General features: G+C 58.5%; 1 protein-coding gene across 4 annotated transcripts in view; it reads left to right on the plus strand.

Moving 5' to 3' along the window:
• The first annotated feature begins 6,528 nt into the window (after window positions 1-6,528).
• Window positions 6,529-19,006, plus strand: part of PIEZO1 (piezo type mechanosensitive ion channel component 1 (Er blood group)) — a 56,532-nt gene continuing 44,054 nt past the window's right edge. For all 4 annotated transcript variants that reach the window (XM_070388560.1, XM_070388561.1, XM_070388562.1 and 1 more), the window contains exon 1: window positions 6,529-7,280. In XM_070388560.1, the coding sequence (XP_070244661.1) occupies window positions 7,217-7,280 (64 nt within the window). In that variant the 5' untranslated portion in view covers window positions 6,529-7,216. The remainder of the gene's footprint in view (window positions 7,281-19,006) is intronic.

Consider the following 19,006-nt stretch of genomic DNA (forward strand, 5'->3'; position numbering starts at 1 on the left):
GCTGTGTGCCCTCGTGCGGGTGAGCGCACCGCCCAGGAGGGCATCCTGTGTGTCCGCAGGGCCAGCATACAGGTTGCTGCCTCTAGGGCAGTGCTCGGGTGCGAGAACTGATTGGTCACCAGCACGGGGCAAAGCTGGCACATCCAAGGACTGGATAAGGAGGGCCCAGCCCTCGACTTCGGGAGTTGAAGGCAGGACGGACAGTGTGGCCAGGGCAGGTGTGACCACCAGCCCACAGAGGACGCAGAATACTGTGATCAAGTTTGAACTTTCTCCAAGGCTGGTGGGGAGGAAAGTGGCAGGCAGATCCGTGTTAACAATAGACCAGTCCACTGCCGTGCAGAGGATGTTGTGGGGTGAGAGGCCTGGAGGAGGCTGCGGCAGGCTGGCTACTGAGATCGGACAGTGTCGGAAGGGAGGAGGGGTGAGTGTGACCCAGCAGGACCACGAGCTGACCTGCTCACCTGGTGATGTCCACCTTGTCCTGCCAGGCTTGGGTTGGAGTGCCTGGTCGCTGAGGCTGCTGCATCCTGGGCAGCATCTGCCTGCTGCTCTGCCCAGGGGTGGGGGGAGCTGCCCTGGGACACCCTGGTGGTCTGCCCTGGGTTCCTTCAGCATATTGCTGGGGCAATGGGAGCTCAGAACACCACCATCTCCCCAAAAACCAAGGTGAAGAAGATGCAGAAGTGATGAGAGACACTGCCGTCTGCATGTCACGCCTTACTCGGCGTAGCCTGAGTGGGATCTGAGGGGGCAGGGGTCCTCTGCTCAGAGAGGCCCTGGAGTCCTCAAAGCCAGCCCAAGCCTCTGCTACATCTGGGACCCGGCAGAGGGGCAGGTCAGTTTGGACTGTCCTTGGGCCTGGCAACCCCTTCTCTGAGCTCAGTTTCTTCAGGTGTTAGAAACAAACACATGTGTTACTCTCTTTTTAAAGATTTATTTATTTATTCAGCTGTGCCAGGTCTTAGTTGTGACCTGTGGAATCTTTAGTTGGGACATGTGGGATCTAGTTCCCAGACCAGAATTGAATACGGGCCCCCTGCATTGGGAGCATGGACTCTTAGCCATTGGACCACCAGGGAGTCCCCAGTTTTCTTTAGAACCACAGGTGAAATGTTGACTCCAGGCCCCCAGGCGCTAATCGATGAAGGGGTGACAGGCCATCTCACTCTTGCCCACAGTCACCTGCCTCCTCTGTTCCCTCATTCACCTGCTTTGTGCAAGTTTAGTGCTGGACATTTTTCACAGCATCCCTACCCTCATAATCCCAAGAAATATCTGATGGCGGAAACGACCCCAGTTCACGGGGATGGTGGAAATGACCCCAGTTCACGTGGAGGGCTGTGCTTCAGCCTTGTCTCCGCCCCTGGCCACCCCCTCTCCTTTGCCAGTGCCCCCTGCTGTGGGCATAGTCTCCCTCCACCGCCCTCCCAGGCAGAGCGGGGGGCTGGGCAGAGCCATGAGTCTCAGCCGTGCCCGTCACCTCTGTGAGGCCCCTCAGCCTACTGTCCCTGTTGGCCTGTCAGCCACAGGATACTGGGCGCTGGCCCGGTTTGTTGCTGCAGCTGGGAAGTATCTGCCGCCTGGGACCGGGCCATCAGCACCACAAGGCCATTCTGGCCTGGTCCCTCTGTCATCCTGTCCAGCTGGAGTCCTGTTTGGCTGCTGAGATGGGGGTAGGGAAACCACTGACCAACTTCTGAACGTTGGCTTCACATGGAAAACTCAGTTACTCAGCAGGCCACCTTTCCCACAGTGTGGGTTTAGTGCCCACGCCATTCCTGGTGATGGCTCGTGAAGAGCTTGCGGCCACAGGCCCCATAGGCATGTTTCTGTGTTGTAGGCGCCGATTTCCAGCCTCTGGACTCAGCTGGCCCGTGCGGTCAGCGGGCAGATTCCAGACCAGCTGGGAGCATTGAGTGCAGAACCAAGCACCAGTGTTGACTCTGGTCCAGTCACGTCCTGAGCAGGGACAGGGCCAAGGGCTAGGCCTTCATGGGCAGCTGGATGGGAGGGGGCTCTGGGGGGACGTGTCCTGTAGAAGGAGCCTGGCCTGAGATCCACTGACAGGAGCACGACTTGGGCTTATTCTCTGCTGGATTGATTCCTGGTCTTGTTTCCAGGAAAGGGGGTCTGGGGAGACTCAGTGGGAATGTACTCAGGGAAATTAAAAAATAATCCCCAATCTCATCAAGTCTCTGGGCGGGAATCAGGAAGACAGCATCCGGAAGAAACAGACAACTTGGTAGCCTCTAGGGAGGCTCCTTGGAGAAGGCAATGGCACCCTACTCAACACTCTTGCCTGGGGAGGCAGAGGAGCCTGGTAGGCTGCAGTCCATGGGGTCACTAAGAATCGAACATGACTGAGCGACTTCACTTTCACTTTTCACTTTCATGCATTGGAGAAGGAAGTGGCAACCCACTCCAGTGTTCTTGCCTGGAGAATCCCAGGGACGGGGGAGCCTGGTGGGCTGCCGTCTATGGGGTCACGTCTATGGGGTCACACAGAGTCAGACACGACTGAAGTGACTTAGCAACAGCAGCAGCAGGGAGGCTCCTGGTGTAGGCTACAGGGAAACCTTAGCTACATGCAAATCCCCCACATTAATTTTTTAAAGTGGGAAAAATCCATAATACAAGATGAATTATTTTAACCATTTTTAAGCATGCAATTGAGTGGCATTAAGTACGTTCACGTTGTTGTGTAATTACCACCACTATTTCCTGAACTTCCTCATCATCCCAAAAGGAAGACCCATACCTGTTAAGTAATAACTCCCCACTCCCTCCTCCTCTCAGCCCCAGGAACCCTTAATCTAGCTTCTGCTTTTATGAATTTGTCTATTTTAAATCTAAGTGGGACTGTGTAATACTTGTCCGTTTGTATCTGACTTCTTTCACTGAGCAGAATGTTCCCAGAGTTCATCCAGGTTGTAGTAGCAATAGGACTTTCCTTTTTATGGCCAAATAATGTTTCATTGTGTGGAGGGATCACATTTGCTTTACTCATTCATCTGTTCATGAGTATCTGGGTTCTTTCAGAAATAATTTGTAAGTATAGAGACAGGTAAGGATAACTGTGATCTCCTTGGGGAAAAGTTAGGCCTGAATGATGAAATCCCCTCTGATGACGCTCTTGCCCTGGCCCTTCCTCTCTCCGTGGGGGACCTGACAGTTCCTGCTCTTCCACGACTAAAGTACTATTTTTGTAATTTAATTTTTATTTTATGTTGAAGTGTAGTTGATTTACAATGTTGTGTTAGTTTCAGGTGTACAGTTGCCAGTTGTACATACATATACCCATTCTTTTCCATGTTCTTTTCCCATATAGGTTATTACAGAATTTTGAGTAGAGTTCCCTCTCCCGTACAGTTGGTCCCTGTTGTTTATCTGTTTTACATACAGCAGTGTGTATACATTAATCCCAAACTCCTCAAATTTATCCCCCCTACTCTTGTTTCCCCTTTGGTAACCGTGAGTTTGTTTTCAAAGTCTGTGAGTCTGTTTCTTCAAATAGTCTTTTTAAATAAGTAAATAAGTTGTAACTTATTTAAATAAGTTCACTTGTATTTTTTAAGTGATACCATATGATATTTCGGAGAAGGCAATGGCACCCCACTCCAGTACTCTTGCCTGGAAAATCCCATGGACGGAGGAGCCTGGTAGGCTGCAGTCCATGGGGTCGATAAGAGTCGGACACGACTGAGTGACTTGACTTTCACTTTTCACTTTCATACATTGGAGAAGGAAATGGCAACCCACTCCAGTGTTCTTGCCTGGAGAATCCCAGGGACAGGGGAGCCTGGTGGGCTGCCGTCTCTGAGGTCGCACAGAGTCGGACATGACTGAAGCGACTTAGCAGCTTAGCAGCATATGATATTTATCTTTTTCTGTCTTAGTATGATAATCTCTAGGTCCATTCATGTTGCTGCAAATGGCATTATTTCACTCTTTTTATGGCTGAGTAGTATTCCACTGTATATGTGGACCACATCTTCTTTATCCATTTCTCTGTTGATGGACGCTTAGGTTGCTTCCATGTCTTGGCTGTTGTGAATAGCGCTGCAGTGAACATTGGGGTGCCTGTGTCTTTTTGAATTGTGGTTTTCTCTGGACATACGCCCGAGAGTGAGATTGCTAGATCATATGGTAGCTCTATTTTTAGATTTTAAGGAACCTTAATACTGTTCTCCATAGTGGTTAAATTTCTGTTTTAATTAACAAATGTGGTAGGACGCCAAGCCATGGGGTGGTGGGGCAGAAATGGCTTTGGACTTGGAATCAGGAACCCTCAAGGCCTGGCGTGGCCTTTGGCAGCAGACGTCCCCCTGTCAGGCCCCTGTGTCCTCCTCTGCAAAGGATTAGAATCTGTGTTACTGAACAGCCAGGATTCCCCCCACCTGATACTTGGCAAGTTGGCAGGTGGGGAAGTTCTTCTGCTGAGGATCTGTCCCCACTGTGCTCATATAGAATTTATTATGTGAATAGATGATACATGTGTGCAGCCAAAAAAAAAAAAACCCAAAACGTAAAAGGGCATTTCAGCGACCTTTGTTCCTGCTGCTGCTGCTGCTGCTAAGTCGCTTCAGTCGTGTCCGACTCTGTGCGACCCCATAGACGGCAGCCCACCAGGCTCCCCTGTCCCTGGGATTCTCCAGGCAAGAACACTGGAGTGGGTTGCCATTTCCTCCTCCAACGCATGAAAGTGAAAAGTGAAAGGGAAGTCGCTCAGTCGTGTCCGACTCTTAGCGTCCCCATGGACTGCAGCCTACCAGGCTCCTCGGTCCATGGGATTTTTCCAGGCAAGAGTATTGGAGTGGGGTGCCATTGCCTTCTCCGCTGTTCCTCCTATCTGATAGTATCCCCCAAAGCTTGGTTAAGGCTTGTGTGCCTCCCAGAGAGTGGAATATCTGTGGCAGGCTGGATCCAAGGGGGCTACTTTCCCCAGTTGTAACACTGTATCTTAGGAATTGTTCCATATTGATACACAGAGAGTTGCTTGGGTCTCTAACTGCTTTGAAGCCTCCACTGCAGGATATACTGTGATTTCTTTAAGGGCTCCTAACTTGGCCAGAACAGTTAGTTTTTTTCCAATCATGCTGCTCACAATTCTTGGAAGCATACCTTGTGCTCCTTTGCAGGGAGAGTTCTCGCTCTGTTCTGGAGCCGGACTGGAAGGTGGGAAGCGCTGTGAGCCAGGTCCCTGAAGCCATGGTGGGTCTGGGGGCTTGCTCGCCCGGGGCTCTCCTCCCCTCGTCTTCATTTTCTGAGTCCTCCTGCTTCTCTCTCAGGCTTTGCTCTTGGGACAGAGTCTAGAACCTTGTACCCCAGGCCTTAGACGGACTCAGCTTAAGAAGTGATTTTTAAGCTTTTTGTTGTTTTTGCATTTAAACTGTTTATGCAGACAAGGCCCTGTGTCCCGTGTCCTGAGAGGGGCCCTCGGCTGCCCCAGTCATGCCAAGGGCAGGCCAGGCAGAGGACAGGGCTCGGGGAGCCCTGACCCTGATGCTGAGTCTGTTCTGCCCATTTCTCTGGGTGAGCCCCACTCCCTCTGCCCCCTTCTCTCCAGCCCATACCCCAGGAAAGAAGGATGATGGAAGGTCACCTAGGGGACTGATGGTGACCCCTCAGGGGGGTGTGTCACTTCACATCACTTTTACATGGCTTTGTCTGACGTCTTCACAGTTTTGCAGCTGAGCCCCCACCCCATCTCACGGATGTCCCCTGAGGCTTGGAGAGGCAGGTGGCCTCCTGGGCAGAAGGCCGGCACCCAGGGGAGCCGCTGTGGGCTGTCCTGCAGTTTTCTCTGTTGATGCTGGTGCTGCTCAGAGACTCTGGCCACGTCCTTGCGAAGGGACGGCTCCAGTGGCCAGGTTCCAGCCATCTCTAGAGGCTGGGAATAGGTAGCATTTACAGGCAGTCCTGGGCCTCTCAGTTAGCTCAACCCCATGTCCCCAGACTCCTCTGGGTTCTGACCTGGGGAGGAACCCTGAAGCTAAAGTCTCAAGGGGTCCAGAAAAAGTCCGGGGTCAGACATGACTCCAGGAACGAGCAAGCAGAGAGGCAAGGAGAAACACGATCAGCACTGAAATCCTAGCTTTCGTGAAAGTCCACTGAAAGTTTCTGACTTGAAGAGTGGGAGGGTCTGGGCCTGTGTTGGAGCTGGTCAGGCAGCGCCAGCTGCCTCAGGTGTCCTTGGGCCCTGAGTCCTGCCACCTCCGTGCGCTCTGCCTTGCACACTGGGCGGCTCTTTTTTTCTCCTTTCCCAGCCCAACTCAAGGTAGAGAAGGCCAAACTGGGGTGGCCAAGTGAAGTGCCCAGTGCAGCCTGGATTCAGACCCTGGCCTGTTGACCCAAGGGAAGTTCTCATTTCCTTCCTACGGCAGGGCCCGTGGTGGTGCTGGTGGCAGGCGGAGGCGCCGGTGGAAGCCTCCGAGCCACTCCACGGTCCCAGGGGGCGCTGCGGGCCGGGGGAGCAAGGTTTCGGCTGCTCCTGCCACGCGGGGCGCACTTGTGAGTGGGGTGCTGTCCGAGAAGCCCGGGGCTAGGGCACCTTTACCGAGAGCTCCTGGCTGCGACGGCCGGGGAGGAAGCTGTCCCCGCCCGCACCCACGCGACTCCGAAAGGCCCCGCCAAGGCTACTGAGGGTGGGGGATCTTCTAGGGAAGTGCGCCGAGCGGGGGTCTCCGGCCCCTACTGGCCACCCCGTACCGTGAGGGCCAGTACCGGGCGCGGGCCGCGTGGAGCCGCAGAGGGGGTGCCGGGGCGCGCCGGGCAGTCGGGGAGGCGCGGGGGCGGGCACGCCGGGAGGGCGGAGGCCGAGCTTATAAAGGCCCACGGGCTGGCCGAGGGAGGAGGGAGCCGCCGAGCCGCGTCCCGCCCTGCTCGGCCTCCGCGAGCCGCCGAGAGAGTCGCGAGCCGCCGAGAGAGTCGCGAGCCGCGCGCGGCGCTTCGCTACGGGGCAGGGCTGACACCGGAGCGAGCGCGGACCCCGGCCGTCGGCACCGGCGGGGCGCTGCGGACCCCGGCCCTGGGAGAAGGAGCAGGAGGAAGCGGAGGCGCTCAGGTCCCTGCTGACCAGCCGGGGTCCTGGCCGCAGCGCGCGGCACGTGCGGCCACCCGCCCTGTGCGCCATGCGCCGGCCGGGGCTCCCCGGCACCGCCCCTTAGCGCCGCGCCGGCCGAGAGACCCTGGCCGGCCCCCGGGCCCCTCGGGCATGGAGCCGCACGTGCTCGGCGCCGTCCTGTACTGGCTGCTGCTGCCCTTCGCGCTTCTGGCCGGTGAGTGGGGGCGTGCGTGGAGGGCTCTGGACTGGGACAGGGTCTGCGTCCCCGCTCCCGGCATTCCGGCCGGGCCACCCGGCGAGAATGGTCGGGCCAAGGATGGTGCGCGGGCGGGCGCGGAGATTCCCCGGGACGCACGGCCCTGGGCGCCCGCATTCCAGAAGCATGAGAGCGCCGGGCCCGCCGGGAAGGCCGGGGCCCCGTCCGAGCGCCAGGCTGGGAGGGCGGCGGCGGCGGGGTGGCGGGCAGATGGCACTCTGGCGCCCACGAAGGCCGGCGGCGAGCGCCCCCCGGAGAGGGCGGCGGGTGCCTCGGCCCGCGGCGCTGGGGATAGGGACACGGGGACAGGGGGAGGAATGTGGGCCCTCATGGGAGGGGCTGGGGTGTCGGTGAGTGGGGCACGAATCTCTTTTTCTCTTTCGTGTTAAAAAAAAAAAAAAAGCGCAAACTTGCATCACGACTTCCTGACCAATCTGGGAGAAGGCGGGCTTCCTGCCTGGAGCTGTTTAATCTGGAGCCTCTGGAGCAGAACTAACGTCGTTGTGCCCTGGGCTCGGCCCCCCTCACTCTTCCCCTTCCCGTCCCCACCCCCGGCCGGACTAGGGCAGGCCCTTGCTCTGGAAAAAATAGTTCGGGTTCCTCCCTGTCTTCCCGGTGCCTGGGCTCCTCCGCTGGGCTCTAGAGCTGCGGGAGGGGCCGGGGGTGGCTCTGATCTGGGCTGGGGGAGAGGGTGCCCCCAGAAGACTCTGGTCTTGGTGCCAGAGCTGAGGTCCCCACCCTGGCATCAGTGTCTCCAGCTTGAGCTGTCATCTGCGCCCCTTCCGGAAAGCTCTAGCTGTGGTTCTTGTTGTTCAAGGCCCCTCCCCTTTGCACCCCTCCTGGCCTCCTTGTGCCCAGGGCAGAGTGCCGGAGCCTCCTTTCACGCTTCACACGCCAGCGCTCTGTCCCCAGCTCCCTCCTCTGGGGCTGCTGCCTCTACTGGGTGTGAGCTGAAGAGTGGTCCGATTAATTCAGAGAAACAGGGAATGGTTTGCACTGTGAGTCTGCCTTTGGGTGGAAATCCGTCAGACCATGGTGGGTGTTGGTGGTTTTACTCTGAAAGCCTTTGCAGAGCTTCTTAAATCGCTCCAGGTGGACTCTGCCCACTTCTGTCATAGGTGGGCGTGGGCTCCAGTGGGCCAGGAATATGGGGGCCCGGAGCAGCCGGCACCAACTCCCACACAGACTGTGTTTTGATTTGTAGCAGAGAAAGGTGGTGAAACTTGGGGAAATTTTCAGGACAGGAATCAATGAAAACCATTGAGGTCAGGGAGGAGGGTCTGAGTCAGCCTTGTGTGGACAGAACAGCCCAGGATGTGCTGGGAAGAGCGCAGGGTCAGCTGGCCTGTCCTTCTCCTCTCGCCTCGGGAAAACACACGTTACCAAGCCAGGAGAAGAGACCCAGCTGGAGGTTGGGCTCAAAAGTCCGTAACCTTCTCACTGCAGGCTTGCCTCTGACGGCCTGCAGCACACCTGCATTCTCCTTAGACTCCGAAGACACGAGGGGAATCGGGTTGGCCTGTGCGAGAGGGGCCTCCCTCCTGAAGGGGCATGCCTCTCTCCACGGTGCAGTCTCCTTGTTCAGGGTCAGCAGACTTTTCTCTGATGAGCTGGATGGTAAATATTTTCACATCATCAACTCTTCTGATATTTTTTCCAGCTATTAAAAAATGTAAACACCACTCCTAGCTTGTGGGCTGCAGCAAAACAAGTGGTGGAGCCAGGCTGAGACTGAGAGCTGAGGTTTGTTGACCCCGAGAATTAATCTGTGTTCTTCGGGCCCTTGGCTGTAACTCAAGTGGGTGATGGAGTAGGGGGGAGGGTAGGTCTCTAGTTCTCTGGATGCGGGGTGGAGCTACTCAGGGTTCCCACCTGGGTGTATTGGAGTCTCCTGGGAGCTTTTCACATCCTGATGACTAATTTTTTGTGTCCTTTGCTCAGTTTTTCTGTAAACCTGAAACTGTCCCCCCAAATAAAGTCTATTAATTAAAGCCCGGATACCCAGGCCATACCCCGCACGGATTCTGTGTCTGGGTGTAGGATTTGGACTTCCATGTTTTTTCTTGAGCTTCAGGCGAGGGTGATGTAGAGCTGGCCAAGAGCCCTGCCCAGTGACACCTGAGAGGGTGGAGGCCGGAGGCCAGCTCTCGGGGCCGGGTAGCTCCCGAGGGATCTTGCTGTGCTGCTGGCTCGAGGCGGGATGGTCACTGTTCTGCCTTCTGAGCACCCCTTGCTCTGTGATGAGCTTTGGTAGAAATGGTTAGTTCGGCAGAGTTTTCAAAGTGAGTAGTAGGTGCTGGATGAGGCCATCTGAGGCTTTGGGTTATCCTAGGGCACCTCTAGCCTCCCAAAATCCCACTTCCACTTCCTTAGTACGTCAGAGGCTCCCCAGTCCCCCATCCCAGGACTGCCTTCATCATTTCACCTGTTGTCCCTGCAGCCCTGCGGGGGTCAGGACCCAGAGCCGAAAGCTTCTAGAGAGACGTCAGGACAGAACGCTTTGTGACTTCCCCAGGAACGGCCCCGCCCCCAACTCTTGACCTAACGGGGCAGGGGCAGCCTGAAGGTAGCACTGTAGCAGCGAGGCAGGTGGTGAGAAGGTGGTAACTGTATCACTGACCGGCAGACATGTGCAGGGTGGCAACATGGCTTCCTCCTGTGGAATGGGGCTCCGGCCTCTCAGGCACGCCCACCGCACGCCACGTCACCTGCCAGCCTGTCACTGCTGTGTCACCGTTTAGAATGGGGATGCTTCCTCCTCTACATAGGGTATTCACCATTACTGTTTCAACGCTACCGTGAGGAAGGCAGTGAGAAGGCAGTCCTAAGACAGGGGCCCCTGTTAGGAATGCAGCCCCAAGAGTCCACCTCAGCTCCCGGGCTGCCAGGCTCTTGGAGCCAGCAGCAAGCCCAGGCTGTCCCGTTCAGAGACCCCCCCAGAGCTAGGGGTGGGTCTTGCTCTCCTCTGCCACCTTAGGGAGGAGACTCAGCCTTGGCAGCCCCTGCCTGCTCCCAGGACTGATTATGTTGCAGGACTCAGGTGTCTGGCTGATGGGCCCTGAGGAATCAGTGTGATCAGGGAGGGGCCGGGGTCAGCCTGGGAGCTGAGAATGGCCACCCCACCGGCATCTGTACCAGTCGGAAGGGTCCTGCAGAGGAAGTGCTGATGGAGCGGTGGGCAACGTCTTGGGTCCTGGCTTTGAGGCTGCTTCCTGGGCGGTGTCACTCCTCTAACACTTTCAGTGCTCAGAGATGGAGAGGGAAAGGGGCCCTCTGCTCTGTGTGCAGCCGCAGGGGACTGCCTTCTGTGGCGGGGCCACTGCAAGGGTTGAGGGTATCCCCTGGGCCTGCCCCTTATCTTCAGGGCCCAGTGTGAGCTGCCTCTTACAGGAAGCCACTCTTGACCACCCTCGTCCAATGAAGTATTGGTCTTTTCTGTGTTTTCTATTTTTAGAAATATATAAACTTAAAAAAAAAAAAAACACTTAAGTCTTTTATTTGCCCAAGGCCAGCTGTTGCAGGCACTGAGGCCCCAAGACTTCCAGAAGGGATGGTGGGGGTGAGCCATCCTGCCCCCTGGTGCTGCCTGCCCTATCCTGCTTCCTGCAGGAGATGGGAGAATAGATAAAGTATACACTTGTGCCACCAAGTATCTCCTCAATTTTGTGTGTGTGTCAGTAGCTCAGTCGTGTCCGACTCTGTGACCACATGGACTGTAGCCCGCCCAGCTCCTCTGTCCAAGGGATTCCCCAGGCAAGAGTGCTGGAGTGGGTTGCCATTTTCTTCTCCTAGACATTTTTTATGTAGACTCCTTTGTATGTAGACTTCTCCCTTCTGGTTTCCAAAGCAGTTTTCCTTCCTCCTTGGGGTAAAGGCTCCAGGTGTTATAGAAGCAGGTGAGAAGGCTGCCCTGAGTGCCGCCAGGAGGTAGGTCAGTGCCCTCTGTGTGAGCTCCTCCCACTCTTGACCTTTGAACCCCTCTGAGTTGAGCCTGCTCTCTGGATGAGGGTGGGGGGAGGGGCTTGGGGGATGAGAACACAAGCGGGTTTTCCTTCCCAGGGCAAGTGAGTTGCATACCTGTTGGCAGGTGTTACCTGTAGAAGAGCCCAGGGTGGGCAGCCTCAGGGAGGCTAGGGGCTGGCTTTGCGGGACAAGCTCAAGGTGGTGCCAGCCTCTGCCTTGCTTTGACTTGCCAGGCCCTCGCCCCTCTCTCTGGGCCTCAGTTTCCTCACCTGTAAACAAGACAGTAAAAGCTTGAAGGCCAATGCCAGGTCTCTGATCTCTTGGCCTCTGGACGGGGCAGGGCCGGGCAGCCCTCCCTTGTACAGTGCTGGGGGTGCCGAGTGGGTCCGCGACACTTGCGAACCCACTCGGCTGCCCACTGGCCACAGGTGGTTTCCAGGGCAGGAGGTGTGGTATCCAGGGCCAGCTGGGCTACCCTGCCTGACACCTGCCTGCCCAGATTCCTGTGCTCACGTGGAACGTGTTCCCAAGTTCATTCAAGCATCGTCTCACCAGGTCTCCTGAGACGGAGCTCCGGGCAGCCTCCTAGGCTCTGGTTCAGGGCCCGTGGCGGTGGGATGGAAGGACCTGGGCCTGCTCTCCTCTGTAACTGGGCCAAGGTTTCCTTGGGTATAAAGGAGGTGTGGATCCCCCCAGCTTCCGGCACCTTGGTTCTGTAAGGGCCTTTGCCGTGTTTGTTCACGCTGTGCTGAGTCCAGATGGGAGAGAAACATGGTGCCGTCAGTGACACCGTCCCCGGGGATGTCCCCTAGTAAATGTCATACAGATCGAGGTCTGGGCTGGAGGGGGCTGGGGGACGCAGTGGGGGTGGGCACCAGGCAAGACCAGTCTGCCGGAGGGAGAGAGGTTGTCCACCATGCTGGGCAGGGGGCAGAAAGGCAGATCCAAGGCTCCAGACCAGTGCAGCCAGGGTCAGGCCGTCTGTGGAAGGAGGTCAATGAATGGCCTCCAGATGGGGGCTCCAGTCCCCCGAGTGGCCAGTCGGAGGGTTGAGGTGGGGTGGAGAGGAAGGGGCAGCACCCAGTGGACAGTCAGGCAGGAGGGACTTGATCCCCCCCCCCCCCCACGTTTTGATCTGTATTAACGTTCACTACAAAAGTAACGTATGAATACTTGTCTTAAAATAGCCAAGAGTTAAATCAGATGAGAGTAAGTTTCTTCTTCTTTCATCCTTTCTTCTCCCTTTTGTCCAAAGCAAGGCCCTGGTCAGTGGTGAGGGCCTGAGGTTGCTGTGTCCCCCTCCTGAGGTTAGGTGGCTCCAGCATTTGGAGCCATGGCAGTGCCCTGTGGCTGGGGTTCTGCGGGTGCCCAGGGTCGCCAGCCTCTGCCCTGGGGAGGAGGCTGCGAGGCTGAGGCCTGGCACTCGGGCAGCCCTGGAAAGCCACCAGCATGCGATGGGCAGTGCTGGCCCAGACCAGCCGCCCCGGGCACCTCAGGCCGACGTGCGTGGCCTCCCACTTCCATGCACTGTCTCGGGCCTTTGCCGAGTGGGGCGGGTCGATTTTTCTGGTGTGTTTTAATCACATAATTATAGGGAGTATTTTTAGTTCCCTGTAACGGCCGGCTGTTTACCAGGCTCAGACCTGCGCTGTTTGTCTCCCAGAGTATATATAGTTGGGCCTCCTCTCCTTCCCTGGGGTCAGGCTAAAGCGGGACCGTGGCCACCTCAGCCGCCTCCTGTGGTTTCCTTTGCCAGTGAACAGGCGGCTGAACCAGGCCCCGTAGCTTCCGCAGTGCGGGAGGGGCCTGGGGGCTTCTGTCCTCGAGAGCAGGTTGGGGTCTGTCCCTAGTCCGGAACCGCTGACCGCGTGGTGGGCTGTGAGGGACGCGCCTCTTGGGCCCTGTCCAGGCTCGGCTGTGACTGTGGCAGTGCCCAGGTGTACCGGCGGCCATTCCCTGGCTCTCCCCACCTCCCCTGCCCTTCGGTGGCCTCTGGTGGATCCTCTGAGGGAAAACAAAAGAACAGAACTGCTATGTGCACAGATTCCTTGGGCCCGCATGAGCAGCCAAAGGCCTGTGATTGTGGCCAGGATCACAGCCCAGTCTGGAGGGACCAACCGAGAGAGCACACAGCCTGGGCTCCTGGGCAGGGGCCTCGGAGCAGAAGCCTCACCAGCCTCAGGCCTGAGTCTCGGTCTCTCTCACCTCCTGGAGCCACCAGGCCTGTGACCTGTCGGTTGGGCCCTGTCACACCCCAGCCTCCCCTTGGGGCTCAGGCTCCTGTTCTGCCTTCATTCCCGCTCCCCCCAGTCCCTCCCCTTCATTCACCCCCATCCCTCCCCCTCATCCACCACCCTCCCAATTCCGTCCTCTCATTCACTTTATTCATATTTATGGTTAAAACACTGAAACAACACATCATTACAACAGCATTAAAGGATGCTTTTCAAAGGGAAGCACACTCTCCTATTCCACTCCCCCTTTCAGCTGCTTCATCCTCCCCTTTTGCTCCTCCCTGTCAATGGCCAGGGGTCATAGTAACCACGGGGTGCTCCCAGGAGCCCTCGGAGGCTGTGCAGCATGTACCTGGCTCCCCTGCTGGGGGAGTATCCCTAGGTTGCTTCATGGGGGAACGAGTCAGTCTCATGGCAGAGACCCTAGCGGGCTCCCATGGGCCCAGGGGCAGCTGGGAAAAGGTTTGCACAAGTTGCCTTTGTGATGTTGCAGGGCAGGTCCCCAGGCCCCTAACCGTCATGTGCCTGTGTGGGCAGCCAGCACTGACCATCTCCTCCAGTCATGTGGGCACACAGCTCTGCATCATGTCTCTGCCTCAGTGTCCACTCACCCCTCAACCCCAACCCTGCAGCCTCCATCCACGTTCACTGGCATCACAGCCTCTGCTTGGACACTCGGGGGCCCCAGGCTCCCAGCTCTGCTCCCAGATGCGTCCCATGGAAAGGTGACCTTCCCAGTCATTCGAGAACTGCCTGCTGCCCACCATGCCGTCTCTGCTGCATTCACCTGGCACAGGGCCTCCCAGCTTTCTAGTCTCCCCTCAGGATGAATCTCCACTCACTTTTCTACTCCTGAGGGTGGGCAGTAGTGGCCCCGTGTCACAGATGAGCACTCAGGGCCAGAGTTCTGGCCGTGACACCCCTGCCTCCTGGGAGCCGCCCGCCCCGGCGCCTGTCAGCACATGGGAGGCTCCTTGGTTCCTTCCTCTGGCTGCAGCTCTTTGCCTGCAGAACTTCCATCTGGCCCACCAACTCCCCGAACCTGTCCTCACCCTGGAACCTGCCAGCTGTCCCCCTGCCACCACCTCCCACGGCCACCCCTCTGGCCCCCCCGACACTCGCTCGGCCCAGGTTTAGGAGTCTCTGGGGTCCCCACAGAGCCCCCAGGGGAGGACAGCACAGCCCACACATCAAGCTCTCCATGGGGACAGCTGGAGCTCGGGGTGGAGGGCAGGCCTCACAGTTGAGGCTGGGTTAACAGTCCAGTGCAGCCACGTACCACCTTCCCCAAGGACTTGGAAAACGTTTCCACCTCTTGCACTGCCCCCCCCGCCGCCCCGCCCTCAACTTGGTTTTCCCTGCTCTGGGGGTCCATGCTTAAGGGACCCCTGGGGGCGTGTACTGCTGTGTCTGCTGTCTCCTCAGTACTGAGTTTGTGTGATTGTGACCGCGTGGCGGTGGTCCCTTCTGGCGCTGGCTTGTCCCCTGAAAGTACCGCCACATTTGCTTATCCCGTCACCCACCCTCCTGGCGAGTCGGCGTAGGCTTCGAGCGGGTGCATCTCCACGGACACACATGTGTTTCATTCACTCCTGGGCATCGGTTGCCGGGTCACGGGCCTCGATTGTCCACTGCAAGTATGCTCCAATCTGTCCTCCTGGTTGTCATTTGGGGATGTTCCAGGGCGCCCCACACGTGGTGTTGGCCTCTGATTCCAGCTGGTCTGTGGGCGTGAGGTGGCATCTCCTGAGACTTCAGGCTGCATTACTTTGATGCCAATGATGCTAATCACCTTGGTATCTTCTCTGGCATGTGTCTCTAAGAATCTTGCACCCATTAAAAAAAATGGATTGTTTATCTTCTTATTTCTGACTCGGGGGGTTCTTTGTGGATGTGAGACTGTAAGCTCTTTATCACCCTTCTGTACTGCGTGTGGTTTTCCCTGCCTGTGGCTTACAATCCTGATTGTCATCTTTATGGTGCCCGGTTACGAGCTAATCGTCATCTTTATGGTGTCCGGTTAAGGGCAAGTGTCTCTAGCTCAAAGTCCCGTGAACTCAGATGTTACTGGCTGGGACATCCTCTCCTGCTCCCCCGAGCTGGTGGCGGGGTCTCTGAGTGTTCCCTGGTGGGTGGGCCCCCCACTCACTGGGCTGGGCCTTCCCGCTTCCGCTGCACCCTGCCCTTGCCCTTCCTGCACCCTCCACTCGCCCTCCCATCCCACCCGCCTCTGCTGCCCACCCAGGGCTCTGCCGGCTCTCAGACCTCCTCTGGGGCCTCTGTCCTGCCACGGCAGGCTCTTGTCCTGGTGTCAGTCCTGCCGCTGGGACCCTCACTCTGCCTGTCATGACGTGTGACCTCCCACAGCCGCTGATTGCATGAAGTGGGTCCATTTCAAGCGCTGCAGAGATGGTCTTGGCCTCCTGACCTCAATTACTGTGGTCCCCATGGACACGTGACCAGCTCTTGTTCACTGGCTTTCCCTCCTGACTGTTCCCCACCCCCAAGCATAAGCCCCCAGAGTCGGACCCCCAAGTCCGAGGGCAGGACAGCCTTGCTGTTGGATGCACACTCTGGGGTGTGAGTCTCATGTGAGCCTCTGGGGAGGTGGTTGGTCCCGGGGGCCTGTCCATGTCCAGGGTGGCCGGCACCCTGCCTCCTGCCTGCTCCTGTCTCCTCTGGGCCCTGCCCAGCTCGGCACACGCTTAGCCCGTCTCTCCACCCTGTGCGGAGGCGCCCTCACGGTTCATCTCCACCCTTGCTGTCGGGGTGGTGCCCATTTGAACCTGGGCGCTTGTTTCCTTGTCACTGTTGCTGTGGCCCGGCCAGGGTGGGCCCGTGCCCAGCCCTGCGAGTGGGAAGTGGTTGAGGCAGAGGCCTGCGGGCTCTGAGCCCTGCCTGCTCCAGGAGCGTTCTGCTGCTTATCAGTGGTGCAGACCTTCCCCGCCGGGGAGAGTTGGCCTGTCAGGCCCTAATCTCTGGAGGTCAGGGGCGGGGGGCACTGGCAGGGGTGTGGGTGATCCAGAGACAGGGTCTTGACACCCTGTGGGGCCCCCTGAGTGGTCCCAGAGGGGGCCCTGGGGTGGGCAACGTCACAGGTGACCCCAGCCAGGGCCTCTCTTGCCTCTGAAACCTCGTCCTGACGGGCAGATAATGTGACCTCAGGAAGCGGGAGTAGCTCTGAAAGCAAAGTGCTGGGGCATCTTTTGGCTTGGAGGCAGCTCTGGGGTCAGGGGAGGGCCTGGGCCCTGGATCCTCTGTCCTGGTGTCCCCTGCTCCCCTGGGGGCTGCACCCTGGCTCTGTGGGGCCGTCAGCAGCTGCCCCATCAGACTCCGGTCCTTAGGAACTGGGGCCTCTGGTTGGGGGGTGGCTTCTGTCCCAGGGTTGCAGGTGGAGTCTCTAGCTGGGGGGTCCTCTGTCCAGGCTTTCGCTGAATGAACGAAACCTGGGCTACACAGGGAGGGAGAAGCCTGTGCTCCACTCCCCGGGGGGTGCACCTCCCACCTCACCCCTACGCGGCCCCTTTGCCCTCACCATCGCCTCCCTCACACCATGAAGACTAGAAGGGTGACCACACCAGGGGGGCAGTGCCCACCCCACCTCGTCTGCTCCCTTCCTCGCAAAAGTGAGGCATGAAAGGCTGGAGGCCAAGAGTTGTTGGGGAGGAGGGTGCCCACGCTGAATGGAGGAGCCCTCTGACCTCAGGGGCCTGGAAGGCACACGAGGCAGACAGAGAAGGAATGGCTGCCTCTGGAGGCGGCTCCCGGAAGCTTCTGGGCTGGACAGGCTGTGTCACATTCCAGAGCCTGAGACACTTCCAGGCATTTGGGGGGGGTGTGTGGAGGGTGGGCAGGGGGAGCCCATTCGTGTCTTCAGGAAGTGAAGGGTGCCTACAGGGGCTGGGCCGTGGGCCGGGGTGCTGGGACTTGGGAGATGAAGGGGCCCCGGGGATGGTGCTGCTGCAGAGGGGCGGGCTGGGAGCAGGTGCGCCCTCGCAGGGGTGACCTGAGGCCATGGGCCGGGGCGCCATTGCCACCCTTCAAGCGAGGAGGCGGCAGGCTCTGGAGCCACGGAGGGGGATGGAGCTGAGGCTGTTCTGTCTCTCCTGTCTGCGGGCGAGGGGCCTCGCGCTGTGAGCAAGGCCACCAGGAGTTAGGCATCCAGCGCCCGTCTGCTGGTTCCTTGTAACCTGAAGCTGCTTTCCTCTCTGCCCTGCATTCTCTCCGGTGGCTCCTGTGATGGCCAGGCCACCACAGTCCACTGGGCTCTCTGTGTGGGAAAGGGCATATCATCAGCTTCCTCACTTGCTGCCTGGCACGGGGTCCTGGAGTCACATTACTTCTTCCTTGTTCTGACCACAGACCTGGATTGTCAGGTCTGGAGACACAGATGCTGGACCCAGAGGTAGCGGATGGTTGTGCCAGCACCCTGCTTGGAATCCAACTCCCACCGGGATGGTCCCGGGGCTTCGGGGGTGTTTATGAACGGGTGTTTGGATGTCGTAACCCCGTGTCACTCCTGCACATCGGTGCCCTGCCCGGTCCTGTTCTGCATGTGGGGCGTGGGGGCCCACCAGGCCTGTCCTGGGACCTCAGGCGGTCCCTGCCTGGCCCTGAGTGCTGTCACAGGCACCGCTGGGCCAGGACTCAGGCCCCAGTGAGTGTGGCCGCAGCGTGCCCAGCACCTGCCGGCGGGACTTCAGCACCCGTACTTTGAGGCCGCACATTCCTCCCTCTGCCTGCTGGGTGGCGGGTACCTTCGGAGCAGAGGAGTGGGGTGGAAAGGCTCCCGGGACAAGCTTCTGTCACCTTTCCACTCCCAGTCTCCAGCTGGGCCAAGCCCTGGCTCTGCTGCTGGGCACCCTGGGGAAAGTGACGCAGCCTCTCTGGGCCTTGCACGCCTCACCTTTAGAAGCAGGACACACTGGGTTGCGGGGAGGCCGTCCGGAGCGGAGCCAGGGTGCGGAGCCTGCTCTGCGCCAGGCTCCCGCATCTCTGCGCCTGCTTGTCGTAACCTCTAGCTGTGAGACTAGCACCTACCCTGCTTGGCCCCACGGCCCTCGGGGTGACCTGCCAGGTGACGTGGGTGGAAATATTCAGTTGAGTCGCTGAGTTTGAGGCTGCTGTGCTGCCGCGCCCACACCCCCAGGCGCCTCTCAGGAAGCCTGGCCGCCCAGTGCTTTAATCAAGGTGCCCTGAGCCTCAGGACATGCGGCGGTCTCACCAGGGGGGAATCTGGGGCAGGGTTGCTGGTGACATCCCGGCTGAGGCGAGGGTGGTGGGGTGAGGACACCTCACTCAGGCAAGCGCAGTGGAACCAGCTGGGTCTGAATAAGTCACGGCGGCCAGGCACTCCCCTGGGACAGCAGCTTGGACACCACGTGGCCGGCCCTGGGCTGCTGGCGGAGGCCGGGAGAGAATGGAGGATGTTGCCTGGAGCCCAGGCCTGGGTGGGGGTGCTAGGGGCTCCTGGGGCTGTGGCAGCTG

This window comes from Bos mutus, chromosome 18 (genome assembly GCF_027580195.1).
Source record: "Bos mutus isolate GX-2022 chromosome 18, NWIPB_WYAK_1.1, whole genome shotgun sequence".
Lineage (NCBI taxonomy): Eukaryota > Metazoa > Chordata > Mammalia > Artiodactyla > Bovidae > Bos > Bos mutus.